This window comes from Pagrus major, chromosome 16, assembly GCF_040436345.1.
Source record: "Pagrus major chromosome 16, Pma_NU_1.0".
Lineage (NCBI taxonomy): Eukaryota > Metazoa > Chordata > Actinopteri > Spariformes > Sparidae > Pagrus > Pagrus major.
In genome coordinates, this window is record NC_133230.1 from 28,960,901 (window position 1) to 28,979,803 (window position 18,903).

Below are 18,903 nucleotides of genomic sequence, written 5' to 3' on the forward strand. Positions count from 1 at the left end.
TCCACGTCACCTGAAAAAAATGAAAGAAATAAAAGACAATTTCTCATTCCAGTCGACTCTGTGTTTCAGGACTGTGGTCAAATGCAATATCGCCAAGTCGCAGGCCTTGTACAGCGCCCAGCGAGGACTAAAGACCAATAATGCAGCTGTCTTCAAAGTGGGCGCCATCATGATCAACATCCCCCAGCACCCGGCTACTCTGCACAGCATGATGGTCCGCAGCTCCCACCAGCTCTCCAAACAAATCTCAGACCTCATCCGCCAGCCCTCCAATGTGTACGTCCACTTTATCTGTACACTATTTAAAATCCTGAATCAATCCGTCGTGCAACAATCAACGTCGTCATATTTGAATTACTGGTTACTTAATAAAATCCTCATAAGAAGTCTTTGATGTACAAAAGTAACAGGTTACTGTAGTACAGCACACTGTTGCCAGTTAATTGCTCTCAAAGCCAGTGTGTGGTCTCTTTCCACGGTAATCTTCTGAATTATGTTAATATATTTATAGAGTTGTAGCTGTACGAAGGATATTAAACAACCTTTCTATAATTTGATGTTCAGAGGAATATGAGCCAGTGTCTGCAACGCTCTGCATATAACAGACAAACACACACACTGCTCTAAATCAAAGCAGCAGGTTTTCATTTTATACTTCAGCTTCTAAACAAGTTTAGCCTCTTAAATTGTCGGACTGATGTGACGCCAAATCCAGTTGAGCCATTAACAGTTGCAAATTCAAAATCTTGTGTAGATAAAGAGCAAATCCTGACTTAAGTGAGTGTTTTTTCCCCCACTTGCAGTCAGCCTCCTAATAGGGAGGACACCCCTATCCCTCAGCCCTCCGACAAAGCATCTAGCATCAACCAGACCCCTGTAGAAGCCACTGAGTTCCCTCAGCTCCCAGAAGGCCTGGAGAAGAAGCCCATCGTCCTAAAGTTCAGTGCCATGATGGACGGCATCACCATTGGCGCCGCTCTGCTGCCCTCGCTGAAAGCTGAGTACAAAATGGGACGCATGAAGAGTCACGGCATGACAGGTGGGAGAAGAGATATGACCAGAGTTATTATAAATTTGTATTTTTCATTATTTATTTTTTTTATTTTTGTTTTCAATTCAGTTTAGTTTCAGGTATTTTCCAGAGTGGGTTTTGCTCATTTCAGTTTAGTTTTTATTGTTTACAAATGTGTGTTTAGTTTAGGCTTTAGTAATTTCAGCAGTAGTTTTAGTTGGGTTTTTTTCAATTATAGATAAGGTTATTTGTTAGGGGCAAGATTTAAGAAGTTCAGGAGAGGTATTACAATACAAACACAACACTTTGTGAAGGCAGTGGGGTCACAGTCATGTAGACATTCCAGTAACAACAAATATGTTGACCAATATATGTTTGACAAAGACTAAAACTAAAGACATTTCCTGTATATTTTTTATTTTATTTTAGTTAGTTTTGTAAGTAAACAAAATTGTTTCAGTTAGTTTCGTTTTTCTTAAGTATAGCTTTTATCTCAGTTAACTTAAATGTTTTTTCACACTTAGTTTAATTTTCCATTATATCTTTGGATATGACATTGATGATGTAAACTATTTCAGAATTTATTTCTAAGAGTCGTGTGTGAAAAGATAGATTTCACATCTGATGTTCTCCTTAAAGATTTTTAAAAGGACATTTTATTGAAAAAATTGAATAAATAAATGTCCTTGTCTCTCTGGTGTTAATGTCGACGTTGAGGCAGTCCCTCAAGTATAAGTCATAATAATAATGCTTTTTTTCTTCTGCGTTTAGGGGCACAAACAAGTTTTACCTTTGAGTTGCCAAACCACAAGCTTTGCTTCCAGTCAAAGGTGTCCCCGGTGGACATGTCCACTATGCCGCCATCAGCCAGCCTCACCCTGCCCCCAGTCACCATGTCAGGAGAGTACATCATGGAGGACCACGAGAGCCACTCAGACCAAGGCTGGGCTCCTGACGACTTCCCAGCAAAGCAAGGAAACTATCTTCAAGGCAACTACCTGCGCTGTGTAGCTGAGGTAAGAGGCTCTGGATGTGTGCCAGGACAGTTGGCCATGGATTAAGAGAACAGCCTTTTGTTGATTTTTAAATTGTCCCTTCTGATGTGCAGATTGGTTCATTCGAGCACAACCTGACCACAGACCTGCTCAACCACCTGGTCTTTCTGCAGAAGGTCTTCATGAAGGAGGTCAATGAGGTCATTCAGAAGGTCTCAGGTACTGTACCCAAAGACTCACACACACTTACACTTTACAAATTGTAAGACATATTTTACACTTGTTTGTGGCCTGTACAAAACTATGTCCTGTTCATTGCAACTGTAATGGCCCAGTTTTCCCCTCTGATCAATAAAGTTAATCTAATCCTAAACATCTGACTATTCCCCACAGTAGTCTATTAGCCTATAGCTACCACTTACAGTCATTAATTTTTCACACAAAACAATGCCTAAGGCACCGGCCCAAATCCAGCCATTTTCAGTCCCACATCATTATTGATAGTCATTTGTTTAACTCACTAAGCTCGATAGATGTAATAGCCCAACATAGAGAGAGCTGGGATAAAGGAATAATGAAAACAGTGTAATGGTTCACATTAGGATCAGGTCTTTAAATGTAGTTGCAGTGGGACATATTAGAGCTCACACATAAAGAGGTATACACCCAACTTAATCCAACTATATCACACTATATCTATTATTTCACACAGATTGAAACTTGGATTTTGACTTGTTTACTCTCTATTCATGCAGGAGGAGAACAACCCATCCCACTGTGGAATGAGCACGACACCTCAACAGATGCAGACAAGCCAAAAATTCTGCTTTATTCTCTCAGCCTCATGTTCAAGGTTACTCATCAACACACATAAAACAAAGTGGCGGGATATTTGTTGTGTATTTCTGAGTGTCGGTTAAGCTCTGAGTAATTCTTCTGAATGCCATTTTCTTTTACCCAGGGAATCCAGATGACAGCCACCACTCCTTCTATGCGAGCTGTCCGCTTTGAGACAGGCCTCATTGAGCTGGAGCTATCCAACAGGATCCAGTGTAAGGCTCAGCCCGGCGGCAGCAGCAGTTACCTTAAACTGTTTGGCAAATGTCAAGTGGATCTCAACCTGGCTCTTGGACAGATCGTCAAGCACCAAGTACGGATCACTAACCTCATAATAATACCTCAAAATACACCGACCAGGCATAACATTATGACCACCTGCCTAATATTGTGAAGGTTCCCCTTGTGCAGCCAAAACAGCTCTGACCTGTCAAGACATGGACTTAAGACCTCTGAGGGTGTCCTGTGGTGTCTGGCACCAGGGCGTTTTATAGTGGATCCTCTGGGTCCTGTATGTTGGGGGATGGGGCCTCCATGGATCAGACCTGCTCCAGCACGTCTTACAGATGCTCGATCAGATTGGGATCTGGGAAATTTGGAGGCCCGGTCAACACCTTGGGCCCATTATTGTGTTCCTCGAGCTGTTCCTGAGCAGTGTTTGTGGTGTGTCAGGGCACATTGTCCTGCTGGGGCCACTGCCATCGGGTAGTGTTGTTGTGACAAGGGGGTGTACTTGGTCCACAACAGTGTTTGGATGGGTGGTGCGTGTCAAGTGGCATTCACATGAATGCTAGCACCCAAGGTTTCCCAGCAGAACATCGCATTGTGATGAGATGATCAATGTTATTCACGTCACCTGTCAGTGGTTTTAATGTTGTGGCTGATCGGTGTAAAAGCTTTCAGGAACTTTCACAATATAGCACAAAACACAATCTTACAGAATCCACATTTTAACCTCTCAAATTTGGACATTTCTATTTTTGCATACCTTTGTGTTTTGCCCTGAGGATGGCATTAATTTTTTTCTACACATTCCCAGAATCAACACAACCTTACCTAATTGATTGTCACTCAATAAAGACTACACTATATAAAGGGAGATTAGCCCATAAAAATACAGAACTTGAACTTGAATTTTTTATTTTTTTAAACTTATTTTAACATTATTTAACATTTAACACATTTCTCTGGATTGCGTCAGAAGTTATGTGAAGCTCCTAGCTTCTTCTGTTCATGAGATATGCCATTTTTGGGCAGTGTCCAGGAGAGAGGAATTTTTTCAAGGATTTTTTTTTTGGGACCATTGTAGTTCCCTGTCCAACACCCCTTCCTCCCTAACTTTACAGGTGTATGAAGAGGCTGGCTCCGACTTCCACCAGGTGGCGTACTTCCGAACTCGGATCGGTCTGCGGAATGCTCTGCAAGAGGAGATCAGTGGATCCTCGGACAAGGAGGCTGTTCTTATCACACTCAACAGGCCTATTGTGTTTGCCCAGCCGGTGGCATTTGACAGAGGTTCAGTTTCATTTTTCTCCTCATCACATCCAACATCATGTGACAAAGCTTCAAATTTTTAATGAAAACATTCTCAAACTATTGTCTATCATTAAATGAAAAGAAAGAAAAATCTAAACCAATTTGGTTATTTTTGTTGTGTGGGAAGAAAATTGTAACATATCCTGATTTGCTGACACTAAAGGCAATGTTTCAACACAGCAGGAACCGGTATATTCTGTATTATGAGTCTGCCTTCAGTTTCCATTAAGTATTGCGCCTGCTCTGCAATGAAATGATTTTCACACACACACACAAAAACTACACTTGTTGTCTCCAAATCTAACCCAACTTGTTTACAGTCGGGCTTTAATTTGAAGTTCTTTCTGCTCACCCATGTGCCCTCCTGCAGCTGTGCTCTTCTGGCTGAATTACAAAGCAGCGTATGACAACTGGAATGAGCAGCGCCTGGCTCTCAATAAGGACATCCATATGGCCACCAAAGAGGTGGTGGACAAGCTGCCAGGCATCCAGCAGACCTCAGTCCAGGCCTTCAGCACCCTCTTCCTACAGCTGACCGTCAACGACCTGGGCATTTGCCTGCCCATCACCAGCACATCCCAGGTATACTTGATGCCCTTTATTGTAGTCGTCCATTGTCAATATTATACAGCTGTAGCATTTTATCCAGAAGTTTGTATATTGTTGTTTCTAATTATTGAAACAACAGCAGGTTTGCAGTCTGTTGACTCGAAGGTCATTTAGTTAAAATTATCACGTTTACATATAGTTTAATTTTAATGCAAAGAATGTAATCAGCAAGCCAAAACCTCTCACAAGTTTTAGCATATTTTATTGGCATTAAGTTCTGTGGTTAATTTTATAACTTTGTTTCAATCCAGCAATGAAATGCACACAAGATCTTCCTTTTTAAAATAAGTTTTTTTAGTGTCTATTGACAACACTATTCAGAGATTTTTTGTCTCTAAATCTAATTGTATTTAAAGAAAAGAGAAAAATAAAAAGCCCACAGGAATATTTTTTTCTGGCTTCTGTTGTCAAATTGTTGAAAAGAAAATTACATTATCATCATCTCCATTAGCACTTGGCAACAATTACTCTCACACTGTTCCCAGCTTTCATTTTGTTTTCATTATTAGCCTAAAAACACAATAGCAATCTTGTTCTTTTATCTTTCATAAAAGAACAATTCCTCTGATATAGATCTTGATATCAGCGTTACCCATACTTAAATTGTTAGTGGGAGACAATCAATAAATCACACACCCTTATTCCTCTTCAGAACTTCTGTAATGTACAGCAAATAATTGCTCAAACAACTACAGAACATGCACACACAGACTGGCCTGTATATAATGGAAACACTTAATATACAATACGGTGGTTGGTTTAGGTAGTGATGTTTTATTTGTCCACAAAATAATTTTTTGTATGATGATAACTCTATTCAGCAGCAGTAGTGCCTAACATGGATGTCATGTACTGTGTGTCATTTCAGTATTCAGACTGAGATTTTTATATTGTTTTTCTTATATGTAAAATAATTCAGAAATACCTGCTAACAGCGCAGTTTTTATCATTGTATTTTTCTGTCAAAATTTGCATACCACCCCTACACACTAGTAGAAACTTTAAGGGGAAACACTGGATGTCACTTGTTATACTTTCAGCATGTCCATAGAGACAACATATACCGGATGCTATGTCACACTTATTTCCATAGAGAGGACAAGCACCAGCTACGGAGGGCATCCACTCTGAAGCTGGGGCCAGCACATCAGTAGGCCGCCATAAAAAAGCACGAAAAGTAACCTGCAATTTATTACACCTCCTGTGATTGCTTGTTGTGGGACTATGACTTACTGTGATACATACTCTTTCATGACACAAGTACACTGCATCACAAGTGGTCTTTTGTTTAAAAATGGCAGGTTGCACCACATTGTAACAATGAAGTTTCCCCACACAAAGCTGGCATAACAACTAATGAAGCTTGAGCGGGTGTCTGAGGTGTTTGGGCATGTGTAATTACTTCATACTAAACAGAGGTTATGCCTCTGTTTAAGTTGGTGTCCAGAGTTTGCTTGTGTCTTGCTGAAATGGAAAGATTTTTCAGGCTAATCTTTTAGAGGCTGCCATGAAATTGTGTGACATTTACACAATACTAGATATTCTAACGACACACTCTTCAAACACGAAACAAGTGGAAATTACCTGGATTCCTTCAGTAATCACTCCACAATTTGCGGTCTGATTTGGTTCCAAGTCAAAATAATAGAAGATCAATGGTTATTAAGAGGAGAACATAACCTTCCTCCTGTTATGATTGTAATAATAACCAGACCCCTATTTTAGGGCCAGTACAGAGTTGAGCCAGAAATTCAAGTAATCTGGGCGATTTATTTATTTATTTATTTATTCATTTTTGGATCCTGCAGTGAAACACAACCTGAAAAGCTTGTTAACATTTCACTCATGGGTGCATAATTACGGGATAAAGCATGGATTTTTTTGAAAAACATATGTGTTGATCATAAGTAATCTGAAGTAACTGATCATAATTCAAGTCAGCTGATAAAGAAGATATACAGTCCTGTAGAATGAAGTGTTACAAGTTGGTTTTGCCTTTTCCAAACAATTGGAAGTGGGTTCTTTTTCCATGTACTTCCCCTTCACTTGAGGCCTGGATAACCCCTCTCCCTGCCCCTCTGCCAGGCCAACCACAGTATAGATTTTGACACCGGCTCAGCTCTGGTCCTAACCATCGAGAGCACGCTGATCACTGCCTGCTCTTCGGAATCCCTGGTAAGCAAAGGCCACTTCAAGAATTTCTGCATCCGCTTCGCCGAGGGCTTCGAGACCTCCTGGGACGACTGGAAACCTGAAGTTCGAGGGGATCTGGTCATGAATGCTTGTGGGTGACGTAATCTGTTCAACTGAGTCTCAGAGATGCTCAACAATACAGAAACATTTTAAACGATGCACTGTATAGGCCTATTATCATGTGATTAATGACCTGAATTCAGTTGATAGAATGGATTTCTATTCACACTGGTCCTCTGAATTATTGTCTTGCTGTTGCCTGTGTGTGGTCTGTATACAGGTGTAGTCCCTGATGGTACATATGAAGTATGTTCCAGGACCACAGGGCAACCCTCTGCAGGCAAGTTGTTTTTACCAATCTACCTCAAGTATAGATCAATAAGCATGAAACACAACTGTCTGAAAATATTATTTTGCATTGAATTCCTCCCCTGCTGTTTTTTTTTTCCTCCTCCTCGTTCAAAACAGAGAGCAGTAGTGCTGGTACCTGGACTCTGAATGTGCTTTGGAAAATGTGCGGTATTGACGTTCACATGGATCCCAACATCGGCAAGCGCCTCAATGCACTGGGTAACACGCTTACATCACTGACGGGCGAGGAGGACATCGACGACATTGCAGACCTGAACTCTGTAAACATGGCAGACCTTTCAGACGAGGACGAAGCCGACACCATGTCGGCCACTATCCACATGGTCAGTCAGTAACAGGTTCATGTATATGTACATGTTACACATTCAATTTCTGTAGATTTGGAAGTTTAAAAAAAAAGAAAAAGAAAAGAGAATTAGCCTGGCATATAACCCTTCATAGAACCGCAAATTGTAGTTTTGGCTCTTTGGTTTTTGTACTTATTTGAGAGTAGTGTCAATCATCTCATCTAGCTCTCTGCAAGAAAGCCAATAAGCATATTTCCCAAAATGTTTAACTATTCCTTTAATACCTCTTCAATACATTTGAAGAGTTCACAGCTGATTAACCGTGAAACTTCAGCAGGTAGTCCATTCTTCCACCTCTCCATCCACCTGTCCCTGCCGTTGTTCACAGAGTCCAGAGAGCCAGTTCAGCCCTCGGCTAACTTTAAGGAAGCGCCTGGTAAACCACATCCTGGGCCTCAGCCCCAGGCCTCAGAGTGTGTCTGTCCCAGCTGACTACTTAAACTGTCCATCGCCTCGCCCCCCGGCGAGCAGTGCCAGGTCCCAAAGACCTCTCTCCTGGTCTTGTGTATGTAGCCACCCACTGTGTTCAATTGTTCTGGGCTGACAAAATCACTTGCAAGATAGCATTACATCTCGGTCATGAAGGTTGTGGATTGGAAAATGCTGAGCAATGCTGTTTTACGCTTTGAATAAATAGCATGATGATGGGAAACAGTGCCCCTTAGCATTTGCTTTCACTGCCCTCCTCAAGGAGCTTCAATGATGGGTGAAATGAAACAAATCAAGGTTTTTTTTATTTTCTCCTCTTGCACTTTGAGTGGAATGGTGATGGTGGTGTCGCCTGTTTTGTTTTGTGATTTATTTATTTTTTATATGATACCTGGTGTTTGGATCGGACTACATATAACCTATTCTGATTGAATCATAGCAAAAAATAACTCTAATCAAATAAATTTGGGAAGGATGCATCCTACAGTGGCTACCTGGTGGAAGGAATTAATTTTGGGTTTAATCAGTAGTTTTGTTTCATTTTATCATCAGTTTTTCTTAAAAAACTTTGTTTGGGCTTTGGCCCAACAGGAGACCATTGACCCTAGAAGGCAGATACCGATGGGGAACCAAGTGATTGACGCTCGTGGGAGGAAGTTCACCAAGAGGGTGGTGGATATCAGAGAGCTGAACGAACAAGCCAAGGTCATCGACGACCTCAAGTAAGATTCCGCTTAGTCATTTGTTGATTCTGATCCTGTCAGATGTGATATTGATGGATCTAGATTAGGGCTGCAACTAACAATTATTTTTATCATCAATTATTCTTCACATTATTTTCACAATTTATTATTTAAATTCTATAAAATGTAAAAATACAAAACCTTCAAATAGCTTCCAGACAACAGTCATAAACTTTTTTTTCTTTATCCCAATTACTATCTAAAATGACAAAGAAAAACAAGAGCAACAAAAACAACAGATACTGAAGTAGCAAATGTTTGCATGAAAAATTATTAAAGCAATTGGTTGATTATCATAATAGTTGCTAATTCATTTTCTTATGATCGACTCTTGGTTGCCGCTCTATTCTAAATGGTTACGCTGGTGAAGAAATGTCTTGCATTCACTGCTGTTCACTTTTTAACTACAGAAAATTGGGAGCCAGTGAAGGCACTATCAATCAGGAGATCCAGCGCTATCAGCAGCTCGAGTCTGTGGCCGTTAACGACATCAGAAGAGATGTCCGCAAGAAACTGCGTCGCTCCAGCATGAGGGTGAATGCTCCTATATTCACCTCCTCAACTAGCACTTTAGTCGCCAAAGAAGTTAAATATTACTCTGAAATGGATTTGGACTTTTATGAAACCTGTTTGTGACTTTGTGTTTGTTCCTCACCAGGCTGCCTCTCTAAAGGATAAGTGGGGTCTTGGCTACAAACCGAGCTACAACCGCTCCAAGAGCATCTCGGCAGTAGCAGGCCGACCCCCTCTGAAAAGGATGGACAGACAGAGGTAAAAAAAAAAAAAACAGTTTTTCCTGGTATCATATTATTACGAAAATGATACTGTTAAGAGTTCTTCATGCAGCATTTACTGTAAACAAACGAGCAAATTACCACCGTCTCACACCACTGCTACATGTTTTTGAAACACATTTCCCATTAACCTACTTGCAAAGAGAATGAAGAGTGAGGAGAGAATGTGGTCGTCTCATTTGTTTATAGTAATTATGCAGATATCTCCGGTTTAATATAGTAATGATATTAGAACAGTTGACACACTTTCACTGTGCCAGTGGAAAAACATTAAGTCTGCAGAAGATAAATAAGTCAGACTAAGTGGAAATGAATCTGTTGGGTAACAGTTGGTACTTTGATTAATAAGTGTGTAGCTAAAATTTCCTGAATCCAACAATAAGGTGTCGATATTCTTAATTTTAAGTATTTGTGTTTATGTGTCACATGCAATTTTTTTGTGTCACTTTACTGTGTTCATAGTTCCAGAATAGGAGATGTGGATGATCTACCAGACATGCGTGTGGATGCGTCCTCTCCTGGACCCCGTGTCACCTTCAACATCCAGGATGCGGTAAATTTATTTAAAAAAATATCCTGAATAACCTAAACTTTGACAAAATAGAACAAATACTTCAACACATTTTAGGTTTTTACAGATTTGATTTGACCATTGCTCTTGACACATATATTTTTAACCAAATCGAAAACTAAGACCATGATAAAGTAGGTATGTTTAGCTTGGTGTTGTTTTATGTTGACAGGTCATCATGTCATCCTCCATTTCTATGTGTTTGTCACTGTAATTGTTCTCAGTACTACACATGATACTGCGACTCATGTCATGTGGACATGGGAGGGATTTCAAGGATTTCATTTTGGATGAGCTCATTTTGAATAACTCTTTTGTTCATTTGAAGATAAATAATCAGGCCTTGGAGTCTGCATTTGCACCAGTCAGTCCAGGAGAGGTATTCAAGGTATATGGTTGAAAAGATTCCATTTAACAAATTAAAATACCTAACCAACACCAACAAATACCTCTGTTTCCTCTTCTCCTCTGTGATCATTTTGACAGCGCTGATCGCTCTTTGAACATGCACAATCAAAACAGGATGCTAAATACATATACACTAATGTTGTGTTTATAACATTTATATTTATTTAAAATATATTTATTTTCATGATGATTTACTGTAATCCTGCTCTGTCATCACTTAAATCAGAGTATTTAAGTGATGTGGTACCAAACTCAAATTTATATTCTACAGTCAGATAATTACAAGTGGCATTTTATTAGAGATGTGAGATGTGAGAAATTTGTCTCTGATCCTAACCCAAGCATGATTTGAGAAATTCATTTTTTTACACGTAACTAAAACTCACCTCTAAATACAGTTTTATAGTTTAATCAATCCTGAGTCGCACATTCTCATCCTGTCTTGAAACTGCATCAAAATCCAAATCAACTTTTCTTCAAGCTTAATATATTTTGACCCTGAACTGCTGATGTTTGTCACAACACTGATTCCTCTCTCACTCTGACATATTAGATCAACTTTAGTTCAGGCTAAGATTATAGATTAAGTATGATATTAAATAACCCGGTGTTATTACCATAACAAAAGAGATGATAAAATAATTAGACAAATTTGACACATCAAGCCCCACACCTAATTGACATTTAATTCCTTCCCTCCCTGAAAGTCTGAAAGAGACTTCGGCTGTAAGACCATATCAGGCATTGCTTCGATTAGAGCAGGGTTGTGTGGTGATGTGAGAAGACACAAATGAGAGAGTATCATCGTTTGTTCCATGAACTCTGCTTGGGTAGCTCCCAGTTTCCGACTCCAGAGAGGCTTCGTCCATCAGAGTATTTCTCCTTCCCCGCTGGTGCAGTCTGCTGGCAGCATAATGTTGTATGAAGCACCGAGCAACATTATAAAAACTCAGAGCAATTTGGTGAACCTCTGAATGTTTGTGCATGTGTCAATAAATCATTTTCTGTTTCACCCTGACACCAAATGTGTCATGTCAACCAGCGTTTATAAGAATACCCAAAGAACTTCTATTATAACATAAGTGTCATGGTAGTGGGCTATGTTATTGCGTCTTTTTATGTATTTAGTAAAAGTGAGAAACTGTTTGACCAGCCAGCTTGATCAACTGCTTATGTGATTGAACACAGCAGCATGACATGATGTTGTGTTTATCCAAATGTTTATTTCAACAAATGCGGTCCGCACTACTACAGCCTAAACATACTACCCACACTCAAAATGAATGGGAGAAGCATTTTTGCCACAACACCTATTTGTTTCAAATTAGGCCTTAAATGGTAAGTTCACCCAAAAATGAAAATTCAGTCATTATCTACTCAACCCCTTGTGATGGGAAATTAGGAGACATTTTGTAGTCGACAAAACATTTCTGAGCTTCACAGCCTTGACGGCCTTGTTTTTTTTAAAAAAAAGACACTCACAAAATGGCCTGTATGGCCTTCTCCAAGTCTCCAGAAGCTGCAAGATCTCAAATTGATTTGAAAAGACATTATTTGCAACATCGAGCTTGTGCACCCACTTCAGATAGGGTGCGTGCTAACGCTTTTGGTTAGCAGCTAAAGTGAAGATTTTGGCTTTAAAAAGTGTGTAAATAACAGTGTAGAAATCTTTACTCTTCCAAGCAATGATCTGGGTTGTTGAAGGTTATTACTATATTTATCTACGAATGCTTTGTTGACTTTATTTGCCCTATGATTTAATCTATTTACAGGAGTATTTTCCTGCTGAATGATTAGATCTTTTTTCTCTGAACAAAGCCTCCAGTATTCACTCTTTAATAATGACAGGCCCAGACTGACTTCACTTAAGGTTACATGCTCAACTTATGGCTCCCTTCCCTGGTCATTTGGCCTTAACCACCCACTTTGCCTCTGATTTATTAAAACACTTGTTGTCCATCATTACATTGTTGCCTAAAAAGACTTTAGGTGGTCAGTAAAAGAAAACAACAAAACCTGACAAATGTTGTTGTTGTGATGCCCCTGGAACAGATCTTTATCCTGATTAGTCTCAGATGCAGTTAGCAAACATTCACAACATTTCTATCAATATTAAACAGCAGTCAGTACCTGCCTCTGGGATCTGTTGGTACTGTTGACATTTCAGCTTATTTCCAGCTGTCTTTAAGGATGCAAGGCTTGAACATTTTTCCATTTCTACCCTCTTGAGAGTGTTTCACCTTTTCGTTTTCATCTTCTTCCTGGTTTCAGGCTGTCTGTCTTTCATTTCTCCTCAAAGAAAGTGCATGAACTCGCAACTTGTGTGAGATTAGTTGATGGCTGGTAGTGTTCTGTTATTGATCAGAAAACTCGACATCTAGACTGAGCTGTGAGATTTGATTTCAGCATTTAAGTAAAGACTAAAAAAGAGAAAATACCATTTGATCATCATGGTCCAATCAACAGAACACTATCTCCTTCACAGTTTTGATCCCATGGCTAACTTCCTACTGAAGACATCCTGTTGTTAAGTAGGAAGAGCTATGGGAACATGAAAATTGTCCCCTTTTGTGAGTTTGTCTCTCTGTCCTTCTCTGAAGTTTCCTGAGGAGACAGAGGTGGACCTGTTGTCAGTAACCATCGACGAGCCATCCCATCCTCACAATCACCATCATCTCCATTCTCCATCCGTTAGTGAGGACCAGCACTCGGCTTTCAATGCCCCCGTCACCCCCGCTGTCTTCTCACCCATACTTCCCTTCCAGCACGACGATATGAGGCGTGACGACCTATCCTCTTCCTCCTCTGAAGACTCCGAAAAGGAGGACGAGTTTGAACGTGATAGACCGCAGAGCTACCGAAGGCCCTTGTGAGTCGTCTTTTTGTTTTGTTCGGTTTTCCTGCTCAAACATTCTTGTGATGAACATTCGATGAAAGGAAGCAAAGTTAGGCTTTTCTTTTATGATTTATTTTCTCTACTATAAATAAAGCTAGACGACTTCCAGCATTCACTAAACAATCCCTTTCTTCTTTTCTCCTCAGCCAAGCGTCTCACAGGAAGTCCTCTGGGTTCTCCGCTGTGAGTCAGCTGTTCAGCGAGCGCTGGCCAAGCACACCCGCCGGCCGCGGCTTCAGTGGCCCGACTACTGAAAGAAACATTGACTTTGAGCTTGATGTACGTGTGGAGATCGACAGTGGGAAGTGTGTCCTTCACCCTACCACTCAGCAGCCGGAGCATGAGGACATTTCCCTCAGGAGGTGTGATCTAAAAGCACAATTCTTACTCTGATAGCTCCTGTAGAGAGAGAGAATATTTCATGTCTCACTCATATTTTTTGCTGTGAATCATGTAAAGAGTCAAATTAAACTCTATATTATGAAATCCACTCAAATGATTTGCAGGATGAAACTTTGTCCTTGGCGAAATCAAGGAATAAAACTTTCTTTTTCAGCGAACTAAACAGAATAAGACATAAGCAGACCTTTGAATGACAGGACTCTTCTACCTGTGGGTTTACAGGAGCTGTGAGCGCAGCCTCAGGAGTCTGGACCAGGAGTCTCCCCCCAAAAAGAAGAAGCTGCAGCCCACCTACACCTCCACCACCCATCTCCTAGCGGGCAAGAAATGTCCCTCGTCCCTGCAGACCAAATCCAATGACATGGAGACCACAGTCTTCTATATTCCAGGAGTAGACGTTAAGGTCAGCGTCTCCCTCAGCATTTCTACTTTTTGTTTTTTTCTTTGTTTATTTGTGAGACCCACAAAATCACGTACAATCCTTAAAGTGAAACTCTTGCCAAAATGCAACCTAGTTTCACTTTAATATCATCTTTTCTTTAGAGCATCATTACTCCAGACATACACTACAGACATGACATTTTTCTGCTGTTAAATTAGAGAAACAGCGCTAAATAAAACTTCTGTGCAAACTTGTGAAAGATGTAGATAGTCTCACCTTTTGCCTGTTGGGCGCATTGCTTTTTCTCCCTTTGTATATCGATCAGTTCTCATCTCATATAGAGTGTGATACCCCTGTCACAGTAGACAAAAAAACATTTACACTCAAAAACATCTGGCTTTTATCTTTAATGTAAATGTGTAAAATCGGCATTCATTGGGGTGGCTGTAGCTCAGGAGGTAGAGCAGTCACCCACCAATTGGAAGGTTGGTGGTTCAGTTCCAGGTCCCTACAGTCTACATGTTGAAGTATCCTTGGGCAAGATATTGAACCCCAGATTGCTCCCGGTGACTCTGGTGTATGCATATGAATGGTTATCGCTCCTGATGAGCAGGTGGCACCTTGCATGGTAGCCTCTGTTACCAGTGTATGAATGTGTGCGTTAATGGGTGAATGCTGACTTGTGTTGTAAAGCGCTTTGAGTGGTCGCGAAGACTAGAAAGGCACTATACAAGTACAGTCCATTTACCATTCACTCCAGAATTGGCTCCTGCTCCAATCTACTGTGATGGAAACACAACACCCTGGTGGACACGCTAATTTTCACCCCTTGGCAGGCACGATAAAATGTGGCCATTGTTACACTGTTCCATCCACCACTGTTCAAGCAGAGCTCGAACATCATTCAGTAGAGCAGTGCCGAGTTTGAAAGAGAGACCGAAGTAAGAGATACTTTAAAAAGTAACCACTTCTGTATCACTGCCCGACTTTTTAGCTGCCTAGTGCATTGTGCATGCACAACTCTCACTAGAGATCAGAAAGAAGCGAGTTGTCTCTAATTCAGAATTTTACCGATTTAAACTTTTTGAAACAAGTCCAACATCTTCTGGATGTAGTATGATGATCTATATGATCTGCTGTTTTCTCCTATTACCTGTTGTACCAGTGTGTTCGTGATGACGAATGTGACAAACAGAAAGGCAAACTTGCAACTGGCAATGTGAAAGAATCAATCACCTATTTTTAGTTGTTTTTTTATGCTCATTTAAAAAATCCTGCATATACACACTAATATTGCTGTAAAAGAGTCATGCTCATCTCAAACACTTTTACTGGCTCCAGCAGGTGCCGTCTCAGTGGGATGGGGCTAGTTGTGTGATTCAGAGGCACAGGAAATGTGAGCTCAAATCAGAGAAGGAAAGTTGGTTTATTGTAGTGCCAGAAAAGATACAAAGAGATGGCAAAGATTACATTTAGAAAAGGCTTATTTTAGGCCTATTTATGAGTCAGGACAGGAACTGCCATAACGCATATCATGTTTTGCCAAAAAATAAATTCCTGGCAAAAATAAATGCCCATGGACGCTGCCCAAAACAATTGGCACAACTCAACAGAAGTTAGATATCATATAATTTCTAGCACGATCTAAAGAGATGTGTCAAATTTTCTATGTTGAGATTTTGTTTTTGTTTGCTTCATGGGCTAATATCCCCTACTGTAATGTAATGAAGTCTTTATTGAGTGATGTACACAATTAGTAGAGTTTGAGCTGATTTGGGCATTGTGTAAAACTTGATGATTCTGTAAAATATGACAACTCAATAAAGCCAAAACACAAAGATATGCAAAAACAGAAAGGTCTTAAATAATGATTTCTTATTTTTCTCTCCCCCAGTTGCACTACAACTCCAAGACACTGAAGACGGAGTCGCCCAATGCCTCGCGTGGATCCTCCCTCCCTCGCACTCTCTCCAAAGAGTCCAAGCTGTATGGTATGAAAGATAGCGGCCCTCCCAACCCTCCCACTGCTGTCCAAAACAAGACTAACTCGCTCCTACCTCCCCCGCCCCCACCTATTCCATCAGGTACTGAGCATTGCCTCATTTTGAATTGCATGCCCTAGCACCATTTGTAACCACTGACACTAGTGTGCCACGCCTCTCTGAGCTGATGATTTACATCCACACATGGAGTCACCGAATCAAATGTATGTGATTTCATCCTTTATTTTAAAACATGAAACCAGACGGTGCCGTTGATCAAACAGGCTCATGCATATTGATGTGTGCTGCAGAGGGGAAGATGCCAAAGACCATTTTTATAAAAATTGTGTTAGAGATGAACTTTCAAAAGTGGTGTTGACACACAGTCCAGGCCACAGATGAATTAAACTCCCATGTGTCCTTGCAGCCAAAGGTAAAGGCAGTGGAGGAGTAAAGACGGCCAAGCTGTACGCCTGGGTGGCCCTACAGACTCTGCCAGAGGAAATGGTCATCAGCCCCTGTCTGCTGGACTTCCTGGAAAAAGCACTGGAGACCATTCCTATCACTCCAGTAGAAAGGAACTACGCAGGTTTGTTTGTTGTGCCTACTGATATTTACGAACCCTCTTCTCAGAGGACTGGTAATGCAGTATATTATTGCAAACTCTTCATGTGTTTGTTTTTTCCATCAGCTATGGCTTCCCAAGAGGATGACATGGGTCAGTTTGATACGGAGCAGCTGGAGGAATCCACTACCTCCCTGGTTTCCTCATCCACATCAGCCTACTCCTCCTTCCCTGTGGATGTGGTTGTGTACGTCAGAGTCCAGGTACTTACAACCCCACTGTAATACTTACATTTTTTTTGTCTTTGTTGTTTTGTTTTGAGTATTTTTTTTTTTACTAAAATAAGTGCTACAAGATAAGGATTTATTTCAGCCAATACCGATAACTGATAATTACCTGCTTCTCATGGCTGATGAGATACAGCTACACAGATAACAAACGGGTTAAAGATATTAAACAAATACGCTGACAAAAAACACAGCTTACAGATGTCTCTCCTTTCAGATGACGCTATTACCACGGCGTTAAAGGTGCCACAACATGGCATTTTATCCAGCTGATTTTGCATTAGCTGCAGTGCACACCAACAACCACCAGGTGGCACATGTGAGCATTCCAGACTACAATGAACACATCAGGGCCCTGAGTTTCTCTCTCCTCCCTCTCGAACAAGACACGCTGTTTTTTATTTCCTTATTGATTTAGTCTGTATCTACGGAGCCCCTCTAGGGTCACATGGTAGAAAAAAAAACTGGATGTGGAAATTCATTGATCAGCGCAGCGATAGTGATATTGAGATATTGATAGTGATCAATAAACGATAAAGATGATGACAACCACTCCATTTGACTGTATATGAGCAAAATGCTCTATTTTACTGGAGGAGGAGGAACGCTGTGGTGCGGTCTCTGTGTGCGTAATATGGTGCGCCGATCCCAGTTCTTATGACCTGTCCGGTCCGGCCTGAGGACTATTATTCTAATTAATCGGGGATGGGCTGTGGGTGGGTGAAATAATTCATATTTGATGAGGAACATATTAATAACGTAACCTGCAGCCATCCTCCATCATCTTTTTGCTGGCTGAAGTGGCGCACAGCACTGTGCAAGTGTCGTAAACTGTTTCTCCTGCGTAAATGAGCGCATCGTCTCTCTTAAGGGGGAGACGCACTTAATGTTTCTGCTACTGGAGTCCATTGCAGGTTATGTTATTAATATATTCCTCACCAAATATGAATTATTTCACCCATCCCCTAATAATTAGAGTGATAGTTGTTATGACCTGTCCTGTCCGATCAGAGGACTGAGATCCGCGCACCACATATGCTATTGTGACTACATAGCTAATTAGCATTACAGTGGACCTTTTTGTTCACTTAATGGGCCATCGTCCAACTGGTCTCCCAGCCCCCACAAGGTGCAATGTCGCACAGAGAGCACGAGCCTTAGATACTGTGCTTATCTGTATTTACAATGTAGCCTGAAACAGCACTCTACAGTATTCACATTATGTGATTTTTACCATTGCTATGCATATATTAACTAGTTTAGCCCCATCATCTGAAGAACAACAACCCATAAAATTACAATTTAGCATATTTGAACAAAATCAACAAAAGTTACCAACAGCCATAGCCTTACAACCTTAACCAATGTGTTGTCACAGGGTTTATTGTCAAAATAAGAAAAATAACAACTTAAATCCCTGAGGAGCCACATTAGCATTAATGACAGTTGCATCCACAGATATGCAGTTATCTATAGTTCCTCAAACAATGTAACGAAGATGCATATATGTAGTTACACATCTTTAGTTTATTTAATTTAGTCT

General features: G+C 40.6%; 1 protein-coding gene across 1 annotated transcript in view; it reads left to right on the forward strand.

Moving 5' to 3' along the window:
* The window catches only part of kiaa1109 (KIAA1109 ortholog), an 85,934-nt gene that overhangs the window by 51,976 nt on the left and 15,055 nt on the right, over window positions 1–18,903 (forward strand). The window contains exons 52-75 of the mRNA XM_073482902.1: window positions 70–276; window positions 804–1,039; window positions 1,784–2,028; window positions 2,121–2,226; window positions 2,763–2,860; window positions 2,969–3,157; window positions 4,191–4,359; window positions 4,751–4,962; window positions 6,083–6,166; window positions 7,075–7,273; window positions 7,463–7,522; window positions 7,651–7,877; window positions 8,230–8,406; window positions 8,922–9,052; window positions 9,484–9,607; window positions 9,732–9,844; window positions 10,330–10,420; window positions 10,767–10,826; window positions 13,447–13,715; window positions 13,889–14,104; window positions 14,367–14,547; window positions 16,421–16,610; window positions 16,936–17,097; window positions 17,200–17,336. Coding sequence (XP_073339003.1) covers window positions 70–276; window positions 804–1,039; window positions 1,784–2,028; window positions 2,121–2,226; window positions 2,763–2,860; window positions 2,969–3,157; window positions 4,191–4,359; window positions 4,751–4,962; window positions 6,083–6,166; window positions 7,075–7,273; window positions 7,463–7,522; window positions 7,651–7,877; window positions 8,230–8,406; window positions 8,922–9,052; window positions 9,484–9,607; window positions 9,732–9,844; window positions 10,330–10,420; window positions 10,767–10,826; window positions 13,447–13,715; window positions 13,889–14,104; window positions 14,367–14,547; window positions 16,421–16,610; window positions 16,936–17,097; window positions 17,200–17,336 — 3,883 coding nt within the window. The remainder of the gene's footprint in view (window positions 1–69; window positions 277–803; window positions 1,040–1,783; window positions 2,029–2,120; window positions 2,227–2,762; window positions 2,861–2,968; window positions 3,158–4,190; window positions 4,360–4,750; window positions 4,963–6,082; window positions 6,167–7,074; window positions 7,274–7,462; window positions 7,523–7,650; window positions 7,878–8,229; window positions 8,407–8,921; window positions 9,053–9,483; window positions 9,608–9,731; window positions 9,845–10,329; window positions 10,421–10,766; window positions 10,827–13,446; window positions 13,716–13,888; window positions 14,105–14,366; window positions 14,548–16,420; window positions 16,611–16,935; window positions 17,098–17,199; window positions 17,337–18,903) is intronic.